The sequence below is a fragment of the Abramis brama genome, assembly GCF_963993115.1.
Source record: "Abramis brama genome assembly, chromosome: 20".
Lineage (NCBI taxonomy): Eukaryota > Metazoa > Chordata > Actinopteri > Cypriniformes > Leuciscidae > Abramis > Abramis brama.
This window is the reverse complement of record NC_139982.1, coordinates 18,818,482-18,843,027: the sequence shown is the minus strand read 5'-3', so window position 1 is coordinate 18,843,027 and position 24,546 is coordinate 18,818,482. Positions and strand designations below refer to the sequence as shown.

The 24,546-nt window shown below is 37.2% G+C and overlaps 1 protein-coding gene across 2 annotated transcripts in view; it reads right to left on the bottom strand.

Annotated features, from left to right (window-relative positions):
• The window catches only part of grm8b (glutamate receptor, metabotropic 8b), a 189,343-nt gene that overhangs the window by 28,480 nt on the left and 136,317 nt on the right, over positions 1 to 24,546 (bottom strand). For both annotated transcript variants that reach the window (XR_014603691.1, XM_084094509.1), the window contains exon 7: positions 7,882 to 8,082. Coding sequence is in view for 1 of the 2 variants with exons in the window: in XM_084094509.1 (XP_083950635.1) it covers positions 7,882 to 8,082 (201 nt within the window). In the remaining variant the exon portion in view is untranslated. The remainder of the gene's footprint in view (positions 1 to 7,881; positions 8,083 to 24,546) is intronic.

Sequence of the window (24,546 nt, the reverse complement as noted above, 5' to 3'; positions counted from 1 at the left end):
TGGATGTTTTTCCCTTTTCACACCATTCTTTGTAAACCCTAGAAATGGTTGTGCGTGAAAATCCCAGTAACTGAGCAGATTGTGAAATACTCAGACCGGCCCGTCTGGCACCAACAACCATGCCACGCTCAAAATTGCTTAAATCACCTTTCTTTCCCATTCTGACATTCAGTTTGGAGTTCAGGAGATTGTCTTGACCAGGACCACACCCCTAAATGCATTGAAGCAACTGCCATGTGATTGGTTGATTAGATAATTGCATTAATGAGAAATTGAACAGGTGTTCCTAATAATCCTTTAGGTAAGTGTATATATAAATACAACAAAAGATATAAAAATTTAAACAAAAATAGAAGTTAACAATGGAAAACTAAATAAAAGTTAACAACAGAAAATTTAACAATGCAAAAAAAAAAAGAGCACAAAAAAAAAGGAAAATTAGAAAAGAAATAAAAAAATAAAACAGAATCAATTATATAAAATAAAATTAAAGTTATTAGAAGATGGAAAATAAAATAATATAAAATAGAACAAAAGTTAACAAATCTAAAACTAAAAAGTTAACAACAGAAAATAAAATTAAACAAATGGAAAATAAAAATATAACGTGGACTAATCCTAAAAGTACAATGTAAAAAGAGACCTGCAGGAGCAGAAGAAGCAGGTTATGATCGAACTCGAGCTTGAACCAAGAAATAGAACCAAATGTAGAAACTAATTTCCAGACCACTGCCCTTACAGTGACCTGATACAGTGGAATCAAATATATCCTCTTACAACACAATCCCTTGACATCAAATCTAGTCTCATACAGCCGCTATATGGAAGACAACCAATGAGGCTATAAGACAAGGCTTATGAATTCTCAAGTCATAAACTTCAAATCCATGCAACCTTACATCCAGGTTAATCACTTCATACGCAGAACAGCACGACTGCTCGCTGTTTGGCCTTATGAATCAGGCCAAAGATTATACTCGTGATCTCATGCCAGAGTTTGATGGCAAAGCACCTACATGTCAGGAACAAATGAACATGTCAAAAGGTTAATTCGTCAATTAATTCAGCTGTCCGATGTGAAGTGGTGATGCCCTTTTCCAAGACTGAGATAACGCATCGCATATTAAAGAAACATAAGATGCCTAAAATCCCGTTTATTGAACCCATCTCTCTGTATTGATTCTCCCGCTGTTTATAAAGACAATTAGCTGCCGTCATGCTCACAGCAGAAGCATTCAACGTCCTTTACCTGTCCTCCATCAATTCAGCCATTATCAAGATACTTAATAATCTGTTTTCACTAAGAGAAACTAAGAGAAAATCGATAATAGAGATGAAAACACAATGAAAATGTTCCAGGTCAGCACTGTAATCAATCTCTCACTATAAAGACTGGCTTGTGAGAGTTCTTCTTCTTAAATGTTGAATGCTCTGTACTGAACTGTACAACCATTAACTATACACTTTAAAAACAGCATCCAATCGCAAAACTGTGTTGTAGGGTGGAACTTGAGTTCACTTCAGGATGGAAAACAAAGCAAACCACATGGACCAATAATAAAATAAAATAAAATAAAATAAAATAAAATAAAATAAAATAAAATAAAATAAAATAAAATAAAATAAAATAAAATAAAATAAAATAAAATAAAATAAAATAAAATAAAATAAAATAAAATAAAATAAAATAAAATAACACATTGACAGATATTGAATATATTACAAAGGTGTGACTTGTGTTCCCTTTAGTATGTATTCCCTTTTATATATACATGAATAAATGAATGAATAAATAAATAAATAAACAAATAAATAGATAAAATAAAATAGTACTGAGGTTTATGCTTGGATATATGTTGGCCACTACACCACAAGTGTGCAAGCACATGTACAAAACAACAACTACAAGACATTTGGTGTGATCATGATGACAGACATGTTCATTTCTTTGCTCTGCTCTCCCTTCAGAGGTCTAACACACATCTAAAAATAAGCATATGTATGAAGCCACTGAAGTGCATCTGATTGCAGTTGACTTAGCAATTGCCTGCTGGCGATAGTAGCTGTCATAGCTCTGGGATAAAGGTTGTGGGTTTGATGCTCGACTCCTCCATCATTGACTTGATTAAAATGGTCCTCTTGCTGTTTGCCACAAAAAAATAAAAAACATCCCTTACTGACTCAATCAAGCGTTCCATGTAAGAAAACACAGTTAAAATGAAATGTCAGTTGTGCATCATGTGATCCTAAAGACATATGATGGCTCATATATGCACAAATACACACACTCAAGATGAGCATGCAATACATGCATGCAAGATGACACACACACACACACCGTTTTGAATGTTAATGAATGCAAAACACAAAAACAAATGAATCTGTAAAACGAATTAAACATTACAAATTGCATTTGACTCATGAATCCGACTGAACGTAAACATCAACAATTTATGGTCACATGATTGAGCACAGCCAAACTAGCGTGCGCTTCCGGTCACATCCATCCCTAACGCCGTTGTTTGTGCAAAGGCGTAAACCTTTCAAGCCACACTTTTGCATTCATTACGCTGAGGAGCAAACTGGCCATGTTCATTTTTTATTTATTTGACTGGGACAATGGACAGTAAGAAACTGTCCCAGAATTAGCTACAGAGCTAAATTTCATCTGCAGTCCCTGGGCAGAAAGTACCAAATCACATTACATACAATATAATATCCCACAAGAGAAAAATATACGACACATTGTCTATCAATTAACAATAAATACAGCAATATTACTACCAAAAAATCTCACATAATATTACAAAATCAATCCCCCATAATTATAAAACCTTGACAAAACAAGCGTATTTAATGATTACAGACCCGACTCCTTTTTAACCACGTTTTCAAATGCAGCTTGAACTGTGTCAAAGTATGACATTGTCTAATAACAATTGGTAAGTTATTCCAGTTTTTAACAGCTCTTACAGAAAAAGCTGATCGACCAAACTCAGTTACTGTAAAATGTGCTTCACAGTCACCTCTTGATGAGGCCCTTGTTTGTCTTATGTTTTCTCTACGTGAAGCAACAAATGCTTTTAAGGGAGGAGGTGCGAGATCATTTACAATTTTATACATTAAACAACAATTGTAAAATATAATAAAATTGTCAAAAGTAAAGAAATTGTGCTTTTGGATTATAAGACAATGATGGTATCTATTAGGTTTCTTGTCAAATGCCTTTAGAGCACGTTTGTATAAGGTATATAAAGGTCTGAGAGTAGATTTTCCTGATTGTGACCATGAAGTAATACAATAAGAAAAATGAGAAAAAATCAAAAAATGCAAATAAATTCTTGTAGATTCCAGTGAAAGTTGACTCTGTATAAATGTAAAGTTTCTAAGTTGAGCTGTCACTGCGCGGACTATTTTTTTTATATGCTTTTCAAATGTTAAGTGCGTATCTAAAATAACTCCAAGATATTTAAAATCTGACACAATTTGTAATTTTTCACCACAAACTAATATATCAGGAAGAATCTCCTCCTTCCTTTTAATTTTAAAATACATACAGGCAGTTTTCTGAACATTTAATGTTAAACAACATTGAGTAAGCCAGTCCGAGATTTTGGACATTGCCACATCTAATTTTTGTGCAACTTGTTCATTTGTTTTACCATGTACATATACAACAGTGTCATCGGCGTACATTTGAATATTTACATCCGGGCAAACATCAGGTAAATCATTCAAACTAAAAAGTAAGGGCCCTAATACAGACCCCTGCGGTACTCCCGTAAAACACTCTCTCAAAGACGATACCTGCATTTCAATCCGGGTACACTGTTTCCTTGATGTAGGATAAGATTCGATCCATTTAAAAGACAACCTAAAATGTTTCAACCTAAAAGTCTTGAAATCCTTCCTGCAATCTTCTACATCCTCCAAATCTTCAAAATGTCTTAAAAACAACTCATTTAAAAATACCATACCTCCTGAACCTTTATATTATCTCATTATATCTTAGCAAATGTTGATTTAGTATTTATTATGATTAGTTTGATTGATTATTCATAATTAAAATTATAAATGTGATCTAATTAGATCAAGCAATTTGCAGGGTTATTATCTTTAAATAAAACTATAATTAAAACCATTAAAAAACATTTTCATTACTGTACATTTTATTTCAGCTAGATGGAATGGCAAAATTACTCATTTTCCTTTGGTTGAAGTTAAATATTAAAATAAAAATAAAACAATAAAAAACTATGGATTTTTTTTTTTTTTAAATACAAAAACATACAAAAATTACTAAAACTTTAGCTAAAAAAAAAAAAAAATTAATAATAAAATCTACTGAAAAATATTAAAAGGGGTCATGACATGGATTTTTTTAACATGTTCCTTGAGGATCCCTTATAATGTAATTTATTATTATTATTATTTTTTTTGCACACAACCGAAATATATAATGCGGAAAAACAATTATTTTCAACCCTCATTCTGACCCTGTGTCTGAAATGATCTGTTTTTAAGGGTCGTCTCCTTTAAAGCGTGTCAGTAAACGGCCACAGTTATGATTGGCTAACATTATTCATATAAAACCCTAATTTACAGTCAAAGCATTATGAAATCATTTACTTACGGTTTGTGATGCAGCTGCTGTCAGATCCAATACAGATGAGTGCTTCATCTGTCAACAAAAGTTTTTTTTTTTTTTTTACAAAATCTCCATTAAACTCTGCCTTGTTTACAGAACAAAATGCTCAGAACAAACATAGAATTCTCCGATGCGATTCAGGATGCCATTAAAATAAACCGACGCTTGTTTTCCGATGCTGGGATCCTTCTGAAGTCTGTACAAAGATGCAAACGAGCTGTTTAAACTGGACACGTTCACTCTTACATCTGTCCTGTTGTCGACAGACTCAGAACTGACACGCATCTGTATATCCAGTGTAGACAGCGTCAGTGATTATAATGTTATAGTTGCTTTTGACCCGACGCTCACATCCAGTATAGGTAAATGTAAGCCGTTAAGCAACTAAATGCCTGAGGGCGGGGCTTATGGTGCGATGATGTATAACTATTCGTCAATGTCTTGCTCTGGAGGCAGTCATATGCAAATGTATTTGTCCATGTGATGTCATAGATCCGCAAATATCATAATAAATGCTTTGTTTATAACAAGGAGCGTGTTTTAAGCTATGAAACTTGCTAAGTAAAGTATATATGCATATATGTCATGACCCCTTTAACAAAAATTATAGTCACACACTGTATATCTAGGATACAAAAATAACTAAGGTAATTTTGTAGATTTTATTGAATTAATTGGTTAATTTGAATTTTTCTGGTGTCATGTGATGGTAAATCTCAGGCTAGTAGGGTATAAAAGATATTCGTTTTGTTGAAATTATATCTAACCAGTTTGTTAAATATCTGTGGATCTTATTTCAAAGATCTTATGGCGTCATCAAATGTACAAATGAATCCAGTACCAAAAGCAAATATGAAACTGGCCAGACCAAGCTATTAATTTATTCATTTTTAGCCACTGAAATGTACATAATGCAGAATGGAGTAGCATCCATAAATGTTTGACCAAATGACTCAACCACATAAAAAAAAAAATACATGTAGCCTATGGTGGGAATCATTCATTCTTTCATGCCTGGAAGAAGTCAAACATTCATTTAGAGACCTCTTTTCACATAAGTCCCATACAACAGTAGTCCCGTCCAACATTTCCCCCTCAAATATGCTTTATCACATAGAAGTGTGTCACGTTGCAGAAGAAAAATGGGCTGTGAATGCCGTTACATGTTGTTAAAGTTTAAAGTATGTGTTATTCACATTTATTTCATGGCTTGGTTGAGTTCTAATGTAGAATGCGGTGTGTTATTTCTTGATAACAGACCGCTGCTAAGTATAACACACCGTTGCCATGCAAAGCAGAGCGTTGCTATGGACGCAGGATTCTAACCGTACAGACGGAACGGACTATTTTCTTTAGCGGAAGCAATACAATCGTTTTTAAATCAATAAACTCCTTTTTAAATCAATATTTTGTGTCAAATTATTGATTTATTTGGTAGGTAGCCATGTAATAAGCGGGATAATGTAGAGCGAGGCGGTTGTTATAGCGAATACAACCCCTTTTGGCTGATTCAAGACTGTCCTGATCAGCATGTCGGGGTTGCATTCGCTATAACAACCGCCTCGCTCTACATTATCCCTTACATATCAGATTGACTCAATTGCTTAAAAAAATTAGAGGAGCAAGACTGTATGAGAAAGAAGAGGAAGTGGGCATGCGACCATCTGCATTACTGCATGAACCCCAACTTAAAAAAAAAAAAGCTAAAAAGATTTGTTAAGCCAGAGACGCACCAAGCCGACGGTCGGCCAACGTCGGGACGTTTTTGAGTGTCGCCGACTTCGGTGTGTTCCACACTGTTGGCTCTAGTCGGACGCCGTCGGGTTGTTTTGGGCCGATTCAACAACAATAGAATCGCTATAGGGCCGTCGGTGAGAGAGAGAACTCTGATTGGCTGTTCAGTTTAGCGAACGAGTGATGAGAGCAAAAGTGATGAAAGCGAGCACAGAAGTCATGAGGGCACAGATAGAAGGCTGTTCTATTTTGACGTTATCTTACCTGAGCATTCCAATGCGCGAATATTTTCATAATAACATGAGCGGAGTGGAATAAAGAACATGATCAGCATGATTGATATTCAAAACGGTTAGCAAGCGCTGCTTTGTTTATGGTTTGTATACCTGCAGTCTTAGTTTCGCTTTCCCTTTTTTAATGACTATATATAGACGAATATATCTGCTAAAATTAACAGTTATCTCCTTTACATGCAGGCGCAGAACACACATGCTAGCTGACAGTCGGCTGTCCTTTCGGTGTGTTCAAGCACAGCTTTTTTCCCGAAGCAGGCAACAACATAGTCGGCTTTCATTAGCGCTAGTTCTTTGGCGTGTCCCTACCTTTAAACAGAGAAAAAATCACCTTAAAAATGTGTGAGATGTGGTTTCTGGAGAAAAACACTCAAATGATGTAGCAAGAAAAGGGAACCCTTTACCGAGGAATTTTTAATGCACTGCATTTTTAATGCAAAAATATAGCAGCCTAAACGTTTTCTATAAAGAGATGCGAGTGCGTAGATGAGGTGAGGAGTTCATGTAGGGAGGGACAGACAGTAGGGAAGGGAATTGTACAGTAAGGAACTGAATGATTCTGGTTCCTTAAAGATTATGTGCATTTTCTTAATCATTTTGAGAAAGAAAGAATGAGCACAACTTAAAAAGAGTTCCAATTGCACTTTCTATCCTCAGAAGCCATTGTCAAATTTGACTTCATTTCAGATATCAACAGAAATCAGAAACAAATCAGAAATAAATTGGATTATTGAAAAAATAAGTAAATTTGTATGCACTGGCGGATAAACCGCAGACATTCCAGAACTTAATGGAAACAACAACACAACAACACAAGTACTTTTTTTTAATATAGAGTCCTAGAGTTCTTAAAGTTAGGCAGAAATTACATAAACATCAATTCATTAAACATAATTTATTCAAGTTAATATATCAATTATTGTCAAATTAAAGAAAAACATGATTTTTTAAAACACAATGAGGCCTACACGATATCAGTGTCGAAAAATAAATGATTAAGAACTTGTAAAAATGTACTTTTTCTAAATGCACAAGAGCTATGCATTTTCAAAGTACAAACATTTCTGATAATGAACAAAGGTGTCTTTTAAAAAATTATGCAAATTCATTCGAACTTCAATCGGGGTTGAAGTTCAAGTGTGCTTTCTAACGATCCAATTAAACTGAGGAGGAGAATAATTTGTTAGAATAGAGGATGTTTCTCACCATTAAAGCTGACGTTTCTGATGTATCCCAGCAGCTCTTTGCCATCTATGCTGCTCATGCGGGGGCAAAGGCCTGGATATCCCAAACAGAGGTCCCTATGCATGCGGTGTAGCGCGTGGGCCATGGCGTACACCGCGTCCATCACAAACTGCACCTTCCCCTCTTGCTCGTAAGTGGAGTCCCTGCCAACCTTCTCCAAGCCTGCAATAAAAGAAGACATGAGTCCAATGCAAAACTTTCAAATGTTAAAATCTGGCCCATTTATAATTTCTTTCTCAACATGCCCAAGTGACAAGCTTGGTGCAACTCCTGAGTTCATGGCCAGCTATGGGGAAAAGCATTCATTTATATGCAAGTTTAATTTATTTTCAAAGGATTTCCAATGTAATTTCTTCTTTCCAAAGCATGCCAAACTAATTCACACAATGCCTCAATGCCTGATGATGAATTCATGCCATGCTCTGCGATAATTAGTTTATTAGCGCCGGCGGGAGTGACCTCTCCAATGAGGTTAGCAAGAGAAAATAACAAAAAAACAAACAACACCAACAACAATATGAGTGTGAATCCACTGCAAAGACTCCATTAGCTAAACCCTAAGTTTGAACATGGTAATTTTTCATCATTTTTTTTAAAGCTTTAAATAGGACCTATTTTTCTTTTTTAATTGTGCCACATTGCTGTTTGAGCATGGAAAAGTTCTGCAAAGCTACAAAGCACAAATTCACTCCAATGGGAGTTATTCTCTGTATCATTAAGCAGTAGAGGTCAAATCGATCGATAAAAAACAAAACAAGAGTTTTTCCGGGTTGCATCCGTTGCTGGATCAGCTGAGAAGTTTGCGCTGTCTTTATGCAGTACAAGAGCGGCCTCTAGAGGTGAAATAAAAACTATCACTGATGCCTCGTGGAGTTTGTTTTGACACCTGAAGCTGTGTGCTGCACGGAGCAAAGCGGATTTAAAACAGATAAAGCGGTATATACAGTAAACTACCGTACGTGTTTTCATATCATTATAAAGTAATACATTTGTTGACTAGATGCAGCATTATTAGTGGAGAACAGCAGTATTTTTGCAGTCGAGGCTGAGAGGACTTTACAATAAGAAAACATTTTACAATAGGATTACATTTGTAACATTAACTAAGGTTTCTGAACTCTCTAAGGTTTCTGAACTTTTTTTCTGGGGAGGTACACGTCACAATATCCAAATAAGGGGTGAGTTGCGTTAGTAGTGTGTTAAAACTCGCAGTTAGGGTAAAGGGCCTGACAATTTCCCAAACACACTTAAAGCAGTCGATCAATCACAACACACCTCCAACACAATACAAACCTATTACCCATACACACACCTGCCGTGACTCTCTGTAATACCTGAGGTTAATTGTGGAGTGTTGATACTTGCATTTCCCCATTTATGTTAAATATGGCGTAAAGCAACAAAGGAGAGCTTTAAAAATGGTCAGTAGCAAAGAGCAAATTAACAGGTCTAAACGGAGCAATAAATCATTGAACTTGTCAGGCTAGAATTTACAGGGACTCGTTTACAGAGAATGAAATACAATGCGTCTCTGTAGTGGACCGAGGTCTACAACTCAACTGAATGGGAAGCTTTTACCTCACCAGAGGGAGCACTTACTCGTCTTGTTGGTTTAATGAATCACTCGGGTTCAGCCACATTAAAGAGATCTTGGACACAGTATCTTAGCAGAATGCCGCAAACTAAACCACTTAATCTCATGCAAAGACTGGACCATGAACTTGAAATAAGGCTCTACTACACTGTAGAAATTAAGCCAACTTTTGCTTCTAAACAGGTCATGTAACCCCAGGGGATTCCAGGTGGTACTTGAAAGATGTTCAAATCAATCAATCAGTCAATCAATCAGTCAATCAATCAATCAATCAATCAATCAGTCAATCAATCAATCAATCAATCAATCAATCAATCAATCAATCAATCAATCAATGGTGGCACTTGAAAGATTTTGCCTTGTTCAAATCAATCAATCAATCAATCATTAATTAATATTAAATAGATTAAAACACTAATTGTGATTAATCATGTAACCAGTCACATGATCGTGAGTGAGACTGCTTTTATTCAACAGTCCAATAAACAATGTTAATATTAAGCAACTTACCTTTTAAATACACTATTGCAGTTACTTTGTCTATTTTTGCTCTGTCAACGAAAGCATTCACAAAGCCACAGCAGAACCATCTGAGCAACACACAGTAGTGGCTTTCGTGAAATAATCCCCTTTTTGAACGTATCAGTTGAGTGAATTATTAAGTGACTCATTTATAATAATTGATTTTCTCTTCTCTTTTCTTTCTCGAATGAATCTGTGTTTTTGAACTAATCAGCTGAGTAAATGATTCAATGATGCACTCATAACGACAGTCACTTGTTTAGTTCCTGAATAAATCTGTTTTTGAACAAATCTGTTGAGTGAATGATTCACTCATAGAGGCTTTGTTTTGTTTCAGAATGAATCAATGTACTTGAACAAATTGGTTGAAAGAATAAGTTAATCATTCACTCATAAAGACATGGGACTGGTGTAACAATGTAACTTGCAGAAAGAGTCAGTGAAAAAATCCTCACCACTTATTCACAGACTGACACAGAGGAGTTTATAATATAATATAATATAATATAATATAATATAATATAATATAATATAATATAATATAATATAATATAATATAATATAATATAATATAATATAATATAATATAATATTAACCACCCATAGAATCTGCGATTTTTGTACAGGCAAGCAACACCATAAAATCCACTGTGAAACTCAAACCATACACTTTTTAAAAGTGGGCTCTTGGAAGGCAAAGTGGTGAATATTGATGCATCCAGTTAAGACAAGCCATTCTGTGCAGAAAACACAGTCCAAATATGATCTCCTAATCAGTCATGGATCTGAAAGCTGAGAAAGTCTGGAGGCATGAGAGGGAAGGTTATTTTGTCTAAATGAGTGACGAGTGGCAATGCAGAGGACACAGAGCCCAATCATTAAAACCAGCATCTTAATTAAACTTAATTTATGTGGGCTAATTCAATTTGCCCCGAACAAGACCAACACATATCACAGTTTCGCGGCAGATGAACACCCCTCTGCTGTGGTTAGATGAGAAAATTAGATAAATGACAAATTAATTACAGAGATTTTCTTTAATCATGAAATTAATAATGAAAAGAAAAAAACAGGCCATTTTTGCTTCTGACAGCCTCAAATACATTTCCATTACAGTGACATTATGATTCACTGTTCTAAAGCTTCAAGATAAAAAGTCCAGAATTTGACTGACATCTGCTGGGCTAATTTTGTGTGAGAGATATCCCACAATGCTTTTCACTTAATTTGACCTTGCAAGTGTCGATAAAGAACCAGTTTCCTTGATTTCCAAGAATCCAGAAAAAAAGTTTTTAACATTGAAAATACAATGAAAGCAGCAGATCAGCATTAGAATGATTTCTGAAGGATTACACTGAAGACTGGAGTAATGATGCTGAAAATTCAGCTTTGCATCACAGGAATAAATGATATTTAAACTAAACAATGAAGCTTCTCAAAATTCCACAGTGTCATTTTGCTCATTCCTTTCAATCAAACCTAAGCCGCAGGAGTGATGGGATGGAGAAAAAAAATGTCATTAGACAACACAGCTTCAGTACAACTGACAAAGACATTATGAAGAAGTAACTGCACTGGGGCCGAAGTGTGACAGATATCCCCTAATTAACAATCCAATATACTTTTTGGGAATCCTGTCAATGTCAATCTATAGAACATTTCACAGTAATGAGGAAGTGGAACTAAAGCTTCACGTGGCCAGAGCACTTTCATTCATTATGTGCTTGTTTCCCTTATTAAAAATGACAATTTGAAGTGAACATCAACAAATGGGCATGTGTTATATGAGCCGGTGCTAAGGTTGTTGACTCAATGACAGAATAACAGCAGTTTCTACCGAAGTGGAGTCAGATGCACCATACCTTTTTCCACATACAGTATGTTCCTTTTTTTCTTCTCCAATTAAAAAGGAATGTAAATCAGGCCACGCATTTGCATAGGATGGTAATATTGCCCTGTTTTTTGACAGGATCGAGAAGGTATGAGGGAAGGCAGAAAAATGGTATTCTAAATCTTTGGAGTTTTAATGAAAATCTTGCTTGAAGACATTTTTTGAAGACAGCAGTGATGGCTACCTGACTAGATTAAATCATCAGACCTCGCTCTATACAAATGGCACTTATAATTTGCAGCAGTTACATTTTAATGATCATCTCAATACAGCTTTAGCGTGAGGGATGTCGACATCTGAAGCTGCGATATTGCCTTCAACTGCATCTGAAAACCCTTTGCCGATTTTTATGAAATAGCTAGTGACGTGAAGTTCTGCACAGGCACACAATTTTTTGATAATCTTAAACATTAATCATTAAAATGAGAACCTTTGGTGAAATTATTGTGCTGCAAAATGAAAATTTTATATATTTACCTTATCCACAGTTCCATTATTGCAGGCGCAACCCTCTGAAGTAACCGTACTTTCTTGTGCCTTGGTTAAGGGCATGATGGGATATGGAGGTCCTGATGTACACCCAAAATCTTACCACCCCTACTAAATTATTTAGACTTACAAAATAACCTTCAAATAAATCACACTTTTCAGGAACTTTAAGGTCTTTAATGAACACGGATAATAACCAACGGGAAGGCGCATAACAGTCAGTAAACAGTCAAACTGAGGAGGGAGGGAGGGGGATCTGGAAGAGGATGAGGGGCTGGGGTGAAGGCCAGGAATTAAGAGGAGATTGTGGCGGGAGAAACCAGGGTGGCAATGATGGTGGGAGGAGCCAGGTATGAGCAAAGAGCAGAAGAAGCCATGCAGAGATCCAGAGCGCAGCCAGTATGAAGGTGGAATCGAGGGAGGGAGGAGCCATGGTGGAGACTTGGCTGATGACACTAGGGGGATTACTGACAGAGAGGAGGCCAACTCAGATGGGACCAGGAGACACTGATGGTCCTGGAGGCCAAGACGAAGCCGCAGTGAAGAGCATCTGAGGTTGAGCCAGTGGGACTGAGTACCGAGGTGGAGCCGGAGGGACTAAGGACTGAGGTGGAGCCGGAGGGAAGGCGGAGTCAGACGATGCAAAAGGGGTGGAGACGGAGTGCAGCGGACACCCCGCAAGTCCGCGGCTCAGGCAGGGTGACATCTGACCAAGGCGGAGCTGGAGGGACAAGGCAGCCCAGTGGAGCCGTAGGGATGATGGTCTCTGGTGGTGCCAAGGGAGAGGGGAGCCAAGGTAGAGCCGACAGGTCGATGGACCGAGTTGGAGTGACGGGATCAGAAGCTGGAGGCAGGGCCTGGGGATCCTCTTTACTAGGTGGAGTTAGAGACCGGAAGACCCGAGCCAAATCCACACAAGAGAATGGTTTCAGAGGAGTCAAGGAGGCGGGGCAGAGGAACTGGCTGGCTTTGGAATAGGAGGCGGGAGAGGGAGGCCTGGTGGGATCTCTGGAGACACAGGAGACTTGGAGCTGGGCGGGACCAGCGGGGACACAGGAGATTTGGAGCTGGGCGATTCTACCATTCTGTACTCTTACTGTCTTGTCTTGTTTGTGTCTATTACATTTCTTTAAAGGAATTTCATGAAAAACATTGGAGAAAAAGGTGATACTCAAACGAGAACATAAGTGAACTCCAACTCAGTTATTTAAATCTCACTGTAAAAAAAAGTTGCTGCCTTAAATGTCCAAATTGATTGTACTTAAAAATGTAAGTCATTTCAACTTAAATTACATTAAATTTACAGCAATGTAAAACATATGTAGTCATAACTTATTATCATATAATTTTTTTAAGTGCTTCAAGCTACTGCTAGACACCTTTTAAATAAATTACACAAGATGTCTCATTTGTTTCTCCTAGACATGAATGAGATTATATAGAGATCAAATGGAGACTTTTGCCCAAGTCTCCTGCTTTTCATATGTTTCTTCTGAAACAAAAGTCAAAGATTTCTATATGAAGATTTATCTCCAAATTATTTGAGCTATGATGTCTATGAGCTATGATTCATTTTACACCCTGTACTTTTACTTTATGCAAACTGTAGTCTCATGAGTGTCTCATTGTGTTCTCCAAATGAATTTTAAAGTTGATAAAAGAGCAAATTTTGAGCAATATAATATGGATTTTGTCACATATATAACATTCTATTCAGCCAACATTTATATTTTAAGTTATTATACAAAATCTACATACTTGGCTGCCTTACATATAACAGATTTTAAATAATTATATTTTTCATATAGCTGAAAAACACTAATAACATAGTAAAGGACATTTTTTGCAATCACATACTGTATCTTGTCTGGCAAAATAATGAAAGCGTTCATGCGGTACAGAAGTAGTGCCAGGATTAGCATAAATGCTATATAGTCAAGGTAACAAGCTCTCAAGAGTGGTTCAAAAAGATTATCTCCATATATGGATGTGTTCCACAGGTTACGTCGTTCAGAATCAAAAGTACTTGATTTGATAGCACACTTCAACAATACGGTTCACATTCGCCTCATCGTACAACGGGCAAAAAAGAACAGAATGAGTTAGCCATTCAATTCTGCTGTGACTCACAGGAGACATTTGGCAAAAAGCATGCAATTTTGATACTTCCAAAAAAACACGGACAAAGGTGTACTTATGAAATGTCTTCAAGTGCCCTCCACTTAACAGGCATCTTTGGCTTGCTTTCATTCTTCCCGTGGACACCCATTTACGCTAGCATAAAGGGCTCAGAGCTATTAGAGTCGAGGCAAGTGACGAGCACCGTGAGTGGAGCTCAGACCCAACACAGACACTTTGCGTTTACATTCCCTTTCATATGAAAGGCTGGGAAGCAGGTGCACGAGAGGGCAGAAAAATGCGCCATTAAACACACTGCCCACACCAGACGCTGTCATGTGAATTCCAAACATTTCAGGGAATTTATTTTAGAGGCTTTTTCTCAGCATTGAGACAAGAGAATGTTAATGGGTCATTCCTATTATGCAGTACATTTTCAAATCCCCACATACATATATACATTTAAATTTTTTAGAAATTAAAGAAATTAATTGCTCGGCAAAGTTGCATTCAATTGGTGAAAAGTGACAGTAAAGACATTTATAAAATATTACAAATAAATGTTGTTATTTTGAACTTTCTATCAAGGCATCCTGAAAAAAAAAGTTTGCACAAACATTGATAATAATAAGAAATTGTGTTAGGACTTTTATGTTGAAGCGTTTTCTGTTACCATTGTTCCTGTGTTCGGTTCCTGTTTGGCTTGTCACCATGGCTGAATCTGAAATCGCCCCCTAAACCCTCATTAACTATTCCCTACATTAGTCCACTAATACGGTTCACTTGAAGGAGTGAATGAAAACGAGTGAGCGAATGAGCGTCAATGAAATAGCGCCCTATTTGAGGGTATGGGGGCGATTTTGGATTTAACCCATGTTTGTTCCCATAGCCACCCTTGATTGTCTCCATAGTTAGCCTTGTTTCGTTGACTACAAATCACCTTAACCTGTCCCGCATCAGCCCTTTGTTATCTTGTATATAAAGTGTTTGCATCTGGATCCTACTCTCGATCCTCTGAAACAGCCACTGTTACAGAACAGCAAACCAGCATATTAGAATGATTTCTGAGGGATCATGTGACACTGAAGACTGGGGTAATGATGCGGAAAATTCCGCTTTGCATCAGAGGAATAAATTAAATTTAAAATTAGGGCTGTCGATTTAATGGATTAATTTAATTAATTAGTTATGGAAAAAAACGTGTTAATTATTTTAACGCACCCACCCCGCCCCAGACCTAATGTAGGTCATCTTACATTCATACAGTGGATTGGTGATGAACATGAAGCAGGGTGACAACTTACTGTGTGATAAAGGCTATATAATGTTATAAAATGTTAAATATTGGGGCAAAGATGCCCCTGTGTGAGTTTTTGTCTCATATCTTCTTTTATGTTCCACATAAGAAAGTCATACAGGATTAAAAACGACACGAGTGCGAGTAAATGATGACAGAATTTTCATTTTTAAGGTTAACTATCCCTTTAACACCCATTTACCTATTTAATACCCCATAAATCTCATGGCATGTTTATGCAATTGAAATTGCAGTGTAAATGCATTCATACCATACATACTGAGTCTGTAAATCTAAATACCAATTAAGATGCAGCTTCTGAAAAAAAAAAAAAAAACATGGCCGTTGTAGCTTAAAAGTTTATGTGTAATTATATGTTAAATCCAGTCAAATATTTCTTTCTAAAGCAACTTTTTGTAATGTCTATTTGATACTTTAAATTCATATCACAATAATGACTTTTGGGGGTAATTTCTCAGCCAATTAATTTGCTAATTAGATTAATTAATCGGCACATCACGTAATTAATGAGAATCAAAATTGTAAATGCTTGACAGCACTATTTAAAATATATTAAAATAGAAAAGTTATTTTGAACTGTAATAATATTTCACAATATTACTGTTGTTTATATACCAAAGTGTAAACACAGTCAGTTACATCTTATAAGTAGAGTAAACAGTTGAGAAAGAAAGTGAGCGTGTAACATTATATTGGATCTGTGCAGCTCTTAAAGTGACAGCAGCCTATAAACCTGCTTCCATCTGTGTGCTTAAAGTTAATCGAACAACAATAGAGAAAGAGAAAATCACTCACGGCTCTTCACAGAATATATTTTGTAGCTTTAATAAGAATCAGTGTATATTTAATTAATACAGTGAAGACTAAGCAGTGCTTTATTTTTATATTTGATTAAATAAACCTGATGTAGGCCTACCTGACTGACGTTAAAATGACACTTACTTTTTATGTAGCTATACTGTATCTATGCTACAGTAAAACACTGTTCACTTTTAGAATTTGTAGGGATACTTTCTTCTCTTAAAAAATAGAATGGGAAACTTATATATTGGTTATATCATTTTCACTTTTTAATGTATTTTACACACTTTATTGTATCGCATCGCCTATTAAATATTGCATTATTTAAAGAGTTATCGCTTTTAAAAAAAAATATTGTGCAGCCCTAATATATACATTTCAAGCCAGCGAATATACATGTATAAATATCAATAATATCAAGCCACAGGAGTGATGAGGAGAAAATTGGTAATATATGTAAAACCTCATTAATAATAATATATATTATTATTATTATTTCTATGAATAAAATATACTAAATATATTACAATTGTTTTGAAATAACTTTTTATGAATAATAAAATAGGGCTAATCCATTTTTTTCTTATTTTCTTCACGGGACATGAAATGAGAAACAATTGATATTGACGTGTAAGACACTGAGATACAGAAGAGTGTTTTAACATGGATCTCCACGTGGCCTCGTTTTCCGAAAGTCACGGCGTCCACTCACAGCGAGAGCACACAGGTAATTCAAAGTCATTATCAAAAGTGTTCTCTCCAATAAATTGTCTGACAATGATCATGGTGTCCTCTTATCCTCGCTTGAGTGGAAGTTTGCACTAAACGCTAATTATCACACAGAGATTCTTAACTCAGTGAAGCATTCGCGACGCACGAACACACGCGCACAAAAACGCTCGCGAACGGACCTAAATGACAGTGCGAGCAAATTACATGGTATTCAGAACAGGAGAACAATGTTAGTATCAAGGACGTCCACGCTCTGCCCACCTTGTGCCCAGTCATCAGACACATTCAAACATCAGACGCTGTATTTTTCGCCCGTGGAGTTCTTACATTAGCATTCGGACCGAAAGTTTGTGACTTTGATTGACCTCTGAATCCATTTTCACAACTTTAATCCGAGCAGATTTCCCACTTCATCTGAAAAGGAACATACTGTGAATGTTTTGTTGACACTCCTGTATAATCACTCCTACCTTAGCGCATAAGTTAGTTTTAAAAAGTCACCCGTTTCGTGGCTGGGGTATTGGTGAGGGGATGTGAGTGCTATTAACTTTGAGTTCCAGCCCTGCATATGTAAGTGTGCGCCTACTCAGGGCCCAGTGAGGGTCCATGCAGCTGATCACCTCAGGCTACTTGTACCACTGTTGTGTTATTAGCATCAGAGCACCTGAAAAAGAAAGGATGTGGGTGTTTCTGCTCCTACAATCCAAACTCTTTGTACCTACATGCCCTCTGGAGTCTCACCTGCCATTTACAATAAATCAATAGCTGCACCAGAGAGGAGACCGAGCTCCTCTCTGTGGAGAGAGCCGCGATCTACAAAAGAGAATTCGCAAAGTTCATCAGACTTTACTTATGTGAGCGCTAGTGAAATTCCATGTGGCTTAGCATCCATTAAAGGAATATTCTGGGTTGATTTCAACGGACTAGCTATGTATCACGTGACAAAATCCAGTCATTTCAATTGGGAATTTCATGTGAGGGTGAAAGATTTCTCAATGCAGAAAAATGCTTGTGTGCTTCATATATCTCTACACAATTGGCAATAGACCTTACACAAAAAGTTTTTAAAGGAGAACTCCGGTCAATTTTAACATTGAGCTCATTTTTTTGTAAATTTGGAGTGCTGTCAATACAGAGAACAACGACAAAAATCGGTGTTGCTATTGTCGAGTTCACGCGCATAGGTTTAGTTACCTATGATCACGCGCGTGAACTCGACAATCGATTACTATGGACTTCGCCCGAAAACAGGATGTAAATACAGGTATGTGCGCTGGCTGAAATAACATAATTTTTATTCATATCTTTCACATCTACTGCAGTCAGATTCACCCGTGTTCACTCTGAAGGAATCACTCACATTGGCTGTGCACTTGTAATGACACATCAAGGATGTTAAGAGGCTAAAAGCAGGCTTAAAACTTGCCCCATAGAAGTCAACAGGGTGCAAATTTTAAAAAGGGGATAACACGGTGTAGGCAACACCGATTTTTGTCGTTGTTCTCTGTATTGACAGCACTCCAAATTTATAAAAAAATGAGTTCAATGTTAAAATTGACCGGAGTTCTCCTTTAACAACCTAGAACCTATTCTATATGTCTTGTTCGTATGTAATCTTCATCAGAAATATCGAATCCAGGTAGAGTCAACATGAAATGACATTCGCAACTCATTTCACTTCTGTAATGTCATGTACGTGTGTCAGGAATTTTTTTTACACATTTTTTTTTTAAATGTAGGACAAAATGTAACTTTTCATCTTGAATTGACTGGATTGTGTTTCTATACCAATAAGTTAAACTGCAAAAGACACCCGTATAAGCACCTTTGGTGAATCCCAGTGATTCTTTTGAATCTTCTGAATCAATTAACTAAAGATTTATTTTGTGACTATTTCTGCAAGATGCATCTTACGCCAGTGGATAACCCAGAGTATGATTTTGTGTACTAATGAGTCATTTACTCAAACGATTCATTAATCAAGTTGTTCACAACTAAATCAAGTAGTATCCCTTACCATTAGTGCCCCTACAAATCTATTAAGAGACTCTAGAAAGCATCATAAAGTGTTCTCGATCAGAAATTATCTGGTCTATAAGCAGATCCATAAAGGTGGAGCTGGGGAAGGTGGAGGGTTTATGAAAGCACGCTGCAACTGCTACAGCAAATGCTGACTAAGTATTTGAGGGTTGAGCAGCGAGCTCATTGGCTACTGATACAGCAGGGACCAATCAGCTGTGCCCTATAGAGAACAATATGACTGCAAGCACATTGAGTCAAGGACATATGAGTCTGTGCCATGTAGAATTCCATGACATAACTTTGTATTTGTTTCGGAGCCATTTAGCAACATTTTTTAGAATAACAAGCACTGGTAAATCATGTTCAATAACACTAGGAACATTTATTAAAGGATTTACCCCCAAAATTAAAAATCTGTCATCATTCAGTGATAGCATTTTTCAAAATATCTTTCTTTGTGTTTATGACATGAGGGTGAGTAAAGAGTTGTTTTTTTTGGGTGAACTATCCCTTTAAGAAAGTAAATGGGTTAAATTTGTCACAAAAACCCCCCCAAGAATATTTATTTAAAAAGGCAAATTCCATAAATATTCACACACACACACACTTTACTGCACACACATCACGTAGCAAATGTAACAGAATACAAAATCAAACTCCATTAGCTTCCCTGTCAGGTCTGATGCAACATGTAGGACACATAAGATGTATCCCACAACCGAGGACGTCAATACATGGAGACGCGCCTGCCTTACAGACATGCCGCAACACGTGAAAGCAAACCCTGTGATATCAGCACTTTTGCAGACTGTGCCAGAGGGTTAATCTTATATTCATAGACCTCTCTTTGCTCTTCATACACACAGGTGAATGCTGACCACACGTGTTGCTGAGTCAGCTGTTTGTCATAGTGTATGATTACTCCACAGAGCCACTCTGATAAAAGCTTCACCAAACCTCAATCTCTGGGTGATCATAAAATCAATTCAGACCGCTACTGCCTGCCTCAATCCCACAGATAAGTCTTACACACATAGGCCGCTTTCAAACTCAATTCCTTACTAGTCAAAATACGCCTTCTTCAGCAGGCAAGCTGAGTCCGGAGATTTCCCTCAGTCGCTTTCCTCCAGCAAAACCCATCGCGGCACATTTTGTAAATCCAGTTTCATTTGCCTGACTTCTTTCCATGGGATTCAGCCCAAAGTGCTTGTCTTAAGAACAGTCAGAATAAACGAAAGATCGCTCTCTTTTTGACAATTTCTGTCTGGAAGATGTTGTAGTCAGCATAATGTACATCTCAGAGCAAAAAATTCTGGATTTGTAATGCTAATTGGAGCGTCTGATTCAATTGGAACAGGATTCAGTGACTAGAAATGTGCCTTGAAAAGTAGATTTTTACATTTTCTCACTGAAGTGTTAAGTAGTGCTTGCCCATGTAAAAGTCACTGATGCAATGGTAGGTTATCGGTGGTTGCAAGACGCTACTATAAGTTGCTGTGTGAATGGGACATTTTGAGACTCACACCTGTAAGTAAATGCAGCTGTCAATCCTAAAAACTGACATTGGCTGCGTCCGAAATCGCATACTCTCTTAAATAGGTACTTATTTTGAATAAGTAATTACTTCACAACCGCTAAAAAAGGACGTTCTATATAGTATGAATGTGTATAGTATGAATGTAATCTGGATGCACTATATTCACCATGTTGTCATTATCATGTGACCTTACGTCACTTCAATGGTCTGACTCTAACCACTAGGCAATTATTTATACAGCCAGCACAAATGCAATCAGACTACACCATACAGCCATCTTCCCTTCAAACATCATATGTAACTGTTACGCTGAACAAGTCTTTATTTGCACTCTGGTCGAGCATCAAATGTTTGCACTTCTAGAAAAGAGATGCTAGTTTGTCCACTTTGATTTTTTATTCCAGTACAGCCTATTTTCTTTCTGAACTGAACGCATGGAGAGTTTATGAAGTCTAAATCAGGCTATAGCGTAAGTGAATGCCATGAGAGAGATCCCCTAAAGTGAACTGATGCAGTCTCACGGCTTGCTACATCCGCTAACAGCCCAGACAGGAAAGCATCACTGCTCTACTAAATATAACACTATGGCGGTGAGTGCTCTGATTCACAATTGCTTGTCTATAAGGCTGCCTGGAGATGTGCTGAAACAAAAAAAATCAGCAGTGCATCACCGATCATGTGACTTGAATTGGCCCCTTTGACCCCCTTGCAGACACACACACAAAAAAGCTAGAGCTTCTGATACAGATGCATGTCTCTAAGGCAACATGCAATAAAAACGGACTAGGTGACTTTAGTGCACATTATTATAAAGATTTTTTAGATTCTGAAACAGGATGTTCTAAGTAGATACTAAGGAGTTTCTATGGTGTTCTGGGTGGTTTCTGGGTAACTGCTCAGTGGTAACTAGGTTGTTATTCTAGGTGGTTACTAAAAAGATGATAGGGTGTTCTATGTGGTAGCTATAGCTAGTAATTTGCTAAATGGTTTCTAGAGTTTTCTGGATTGTTGCTTACTAGCCCAAGTAAAAAGAACAACAAATCATGTTTTTATATGGTTTTTAGAGAGTTCTGGGTAGTTTCTAGAGAGCTGCTATGTTTTTATGGGGTTTTTCTAGCTCAAGTAAAAGAAGCCTTTGAAACAACATTTCTATATGGTTGCTTTGGTATTCTGGGTGCTTGTTAGGAAGCTGCTATGTAGTTGCTGGTTGTTAAGGAGTTGCTAGGATACTCTGAGTGGTTTCTATGGAGTTGCAAGACAGTTACTATAGTGTTCTGTGTTGTTGCTTACTAGTCCAAGTCAAAAGGCTCAAACTTACTATGTGGTTGCTATGAGATTTTCTGGGTGGTTTTAGGGAGTTGCTAGATGGTTACTAGCATTCTGGGTTGTTGCTTACTAGTCCAAGTCAGAGCCTAAAATTACATTTCTATGTGATTGCAAGGCTGTTCTTGGTGGTTGCTAGGAAGTTGCTAGATAGTTACTGTGTTCTGGGTAGTTGCTAGGGTGTTCTGAGTGGATGTTAAGGAGTTGCTAGGGTGCTCTGGGTGGTCTCTAGTGAGTTGCTAGATGGTTACTATAGCATTCTGGGTTGTTGCTTACTAGTCAAGGTCAAGAGCCTCAAACAACATTTCTATGTGGTTGTTAGGGTGTCCTGGCTGGTTGCTAGGGAGTTGCTAGACGGTTGATATAGCATTCTGGATTGTTGCTTACAAGTCAAAGTCAAGTGCCCGGTTGCATAAAGCACCTTAAGTTTTTCCCTTAAGTATGATACTTAAGGGGCGATTTCCCCTTACCTAAGAGAATAACTTAAGGGTGTTGCATATAATCTCTTAAACGGTTCTCTTAGGTAAGGGAAACATTTAAGTGTTTCACAACAGCGATCCTGGATTCACGTTATAAAAGTCTGTTGTTGCCATAGATACGCAAAACACTAACACTAGCAATTTCGCAGTTTCATCAAATAAAGTAGGCTAGGATATCGGAATGGATAAAGAAAATAAATAAAAAGCCTAATTGGACAGAGGAGGAGAAATGCATTCTTCTTGACGAATATGGTAAAAAAAAAAAAAGAAATTTGAAAAGCAAACTAAATCCTAATGTAACTGCGGGAACTTGACCGTTGCGTTTAAATGACGGGAAAGAGCCCCCGCAACCCGGTGAACCACTATGCTGACAGACAATTTATGCACGTGGAAAACATCTCCCACTACCGTCTGAAAACTCCCAGTTGCAAAAAAACGCAATGCTATAAGCAGTTGTAACACCGCAGATAAAGAGTGGTTGCGATGTGTGACATCATGGTCAAGGTCGCCGTCTAGTTTGTTAGCGATGTCAAATATTGCGCGTCGATCAAATCGGTATTCTTGCAACAATTTTTCATCGCTAAGCTGGTCCAAAGGGTTCTCCCTATCCCTAAAAATTCTTCTTGGCACATAATGATCTTCAGTTGGTTCCATAAATTCAGCCATGTCGTCTTATTTTTGTCCGCGTTACTCTTAAGTTATACTTAGGGAAATGACCGTTAAGGGGTTTTATGCAACACTTAACGCTTTTTAAGGGATTACTTAAGTGAAAAAACAGCATTTAAGGGAAATTCTAAGTGTTTATGACGTTTCACTTAAAGAAACCCTTAAGTAACACTTAAGGGTTTTTTTCTGTAACACCCTTAGGTTTAAGGGAAACATAAGGGTGAACTTAAGGGAAAATTACACTTAAGGTGCTTTATGCAACCGGGCAAAGGGCCTAAAATACAATTTCTATGTGGTTGCTAGGGTGTTCTGTTTGATTTCTAGGAAGTTGCTAGATAGTTGCTAGGGTGTTCTGGGTTGTTGTGTTCTAGCCCATCCCAAGTCTCTGGATATAAAAAAAAACATTATGTGAGGTATTATTCATGTAAAAAAAAAAAAAGTGCAGTGTGAGTTACATGCTGATGGATAAAATAAAGTTCCATCCAACATTATTTCTCACCAAATATTTTGTTCCACTCACAAATGTTACATTTAAGAAGTTAAATGCATTGCTAGTGCCACATAATGTTGTTTTGCAGTATCTGAATACTTGATGTAATGGTGTATTAGCGTCCTTATGTGCATGTGTCTTCAGGCATCTTCGGTGCTTCTATTCAAATTTTCTAGGCCCAAGCGCTGCACGGCCCCTGACAGCTGGGATCTCTCAGCGTCTGTTTTTGTTATTTGACAAAAAGAGCATCTTTTTGTCATGGCTTAATAGCTCTCCCTCTTCGTACTTCTTTAAGGAATAGATGATCGTAATCAGCATTTCTGCCAGCGTGCTGTTGACAGAGGCATCCATTTGCAGTGAAGCGTAGTCTGAGCATCTCTTTACAGATCATTCAGAAAGAGAGAGCGAGAGAGCAAGAGCGAGAGACCAAGAGAGAGAGAGCGATGTGCCGCATCCACAGCTATATAATTATTCTCATTATGTCAAATCACCGTGCCAGAACAATAACTGTGCTTTCATAAAAGGACCCCAAATGTCCATCTGCTCTATGTAGCAGTACACATGAGTTTCATACAGGAGAGAAGGAGAATTAAGTGACAAGAGGAGACAAGAGCAACAACAAGAGACAACTGTCGCCATGGTGA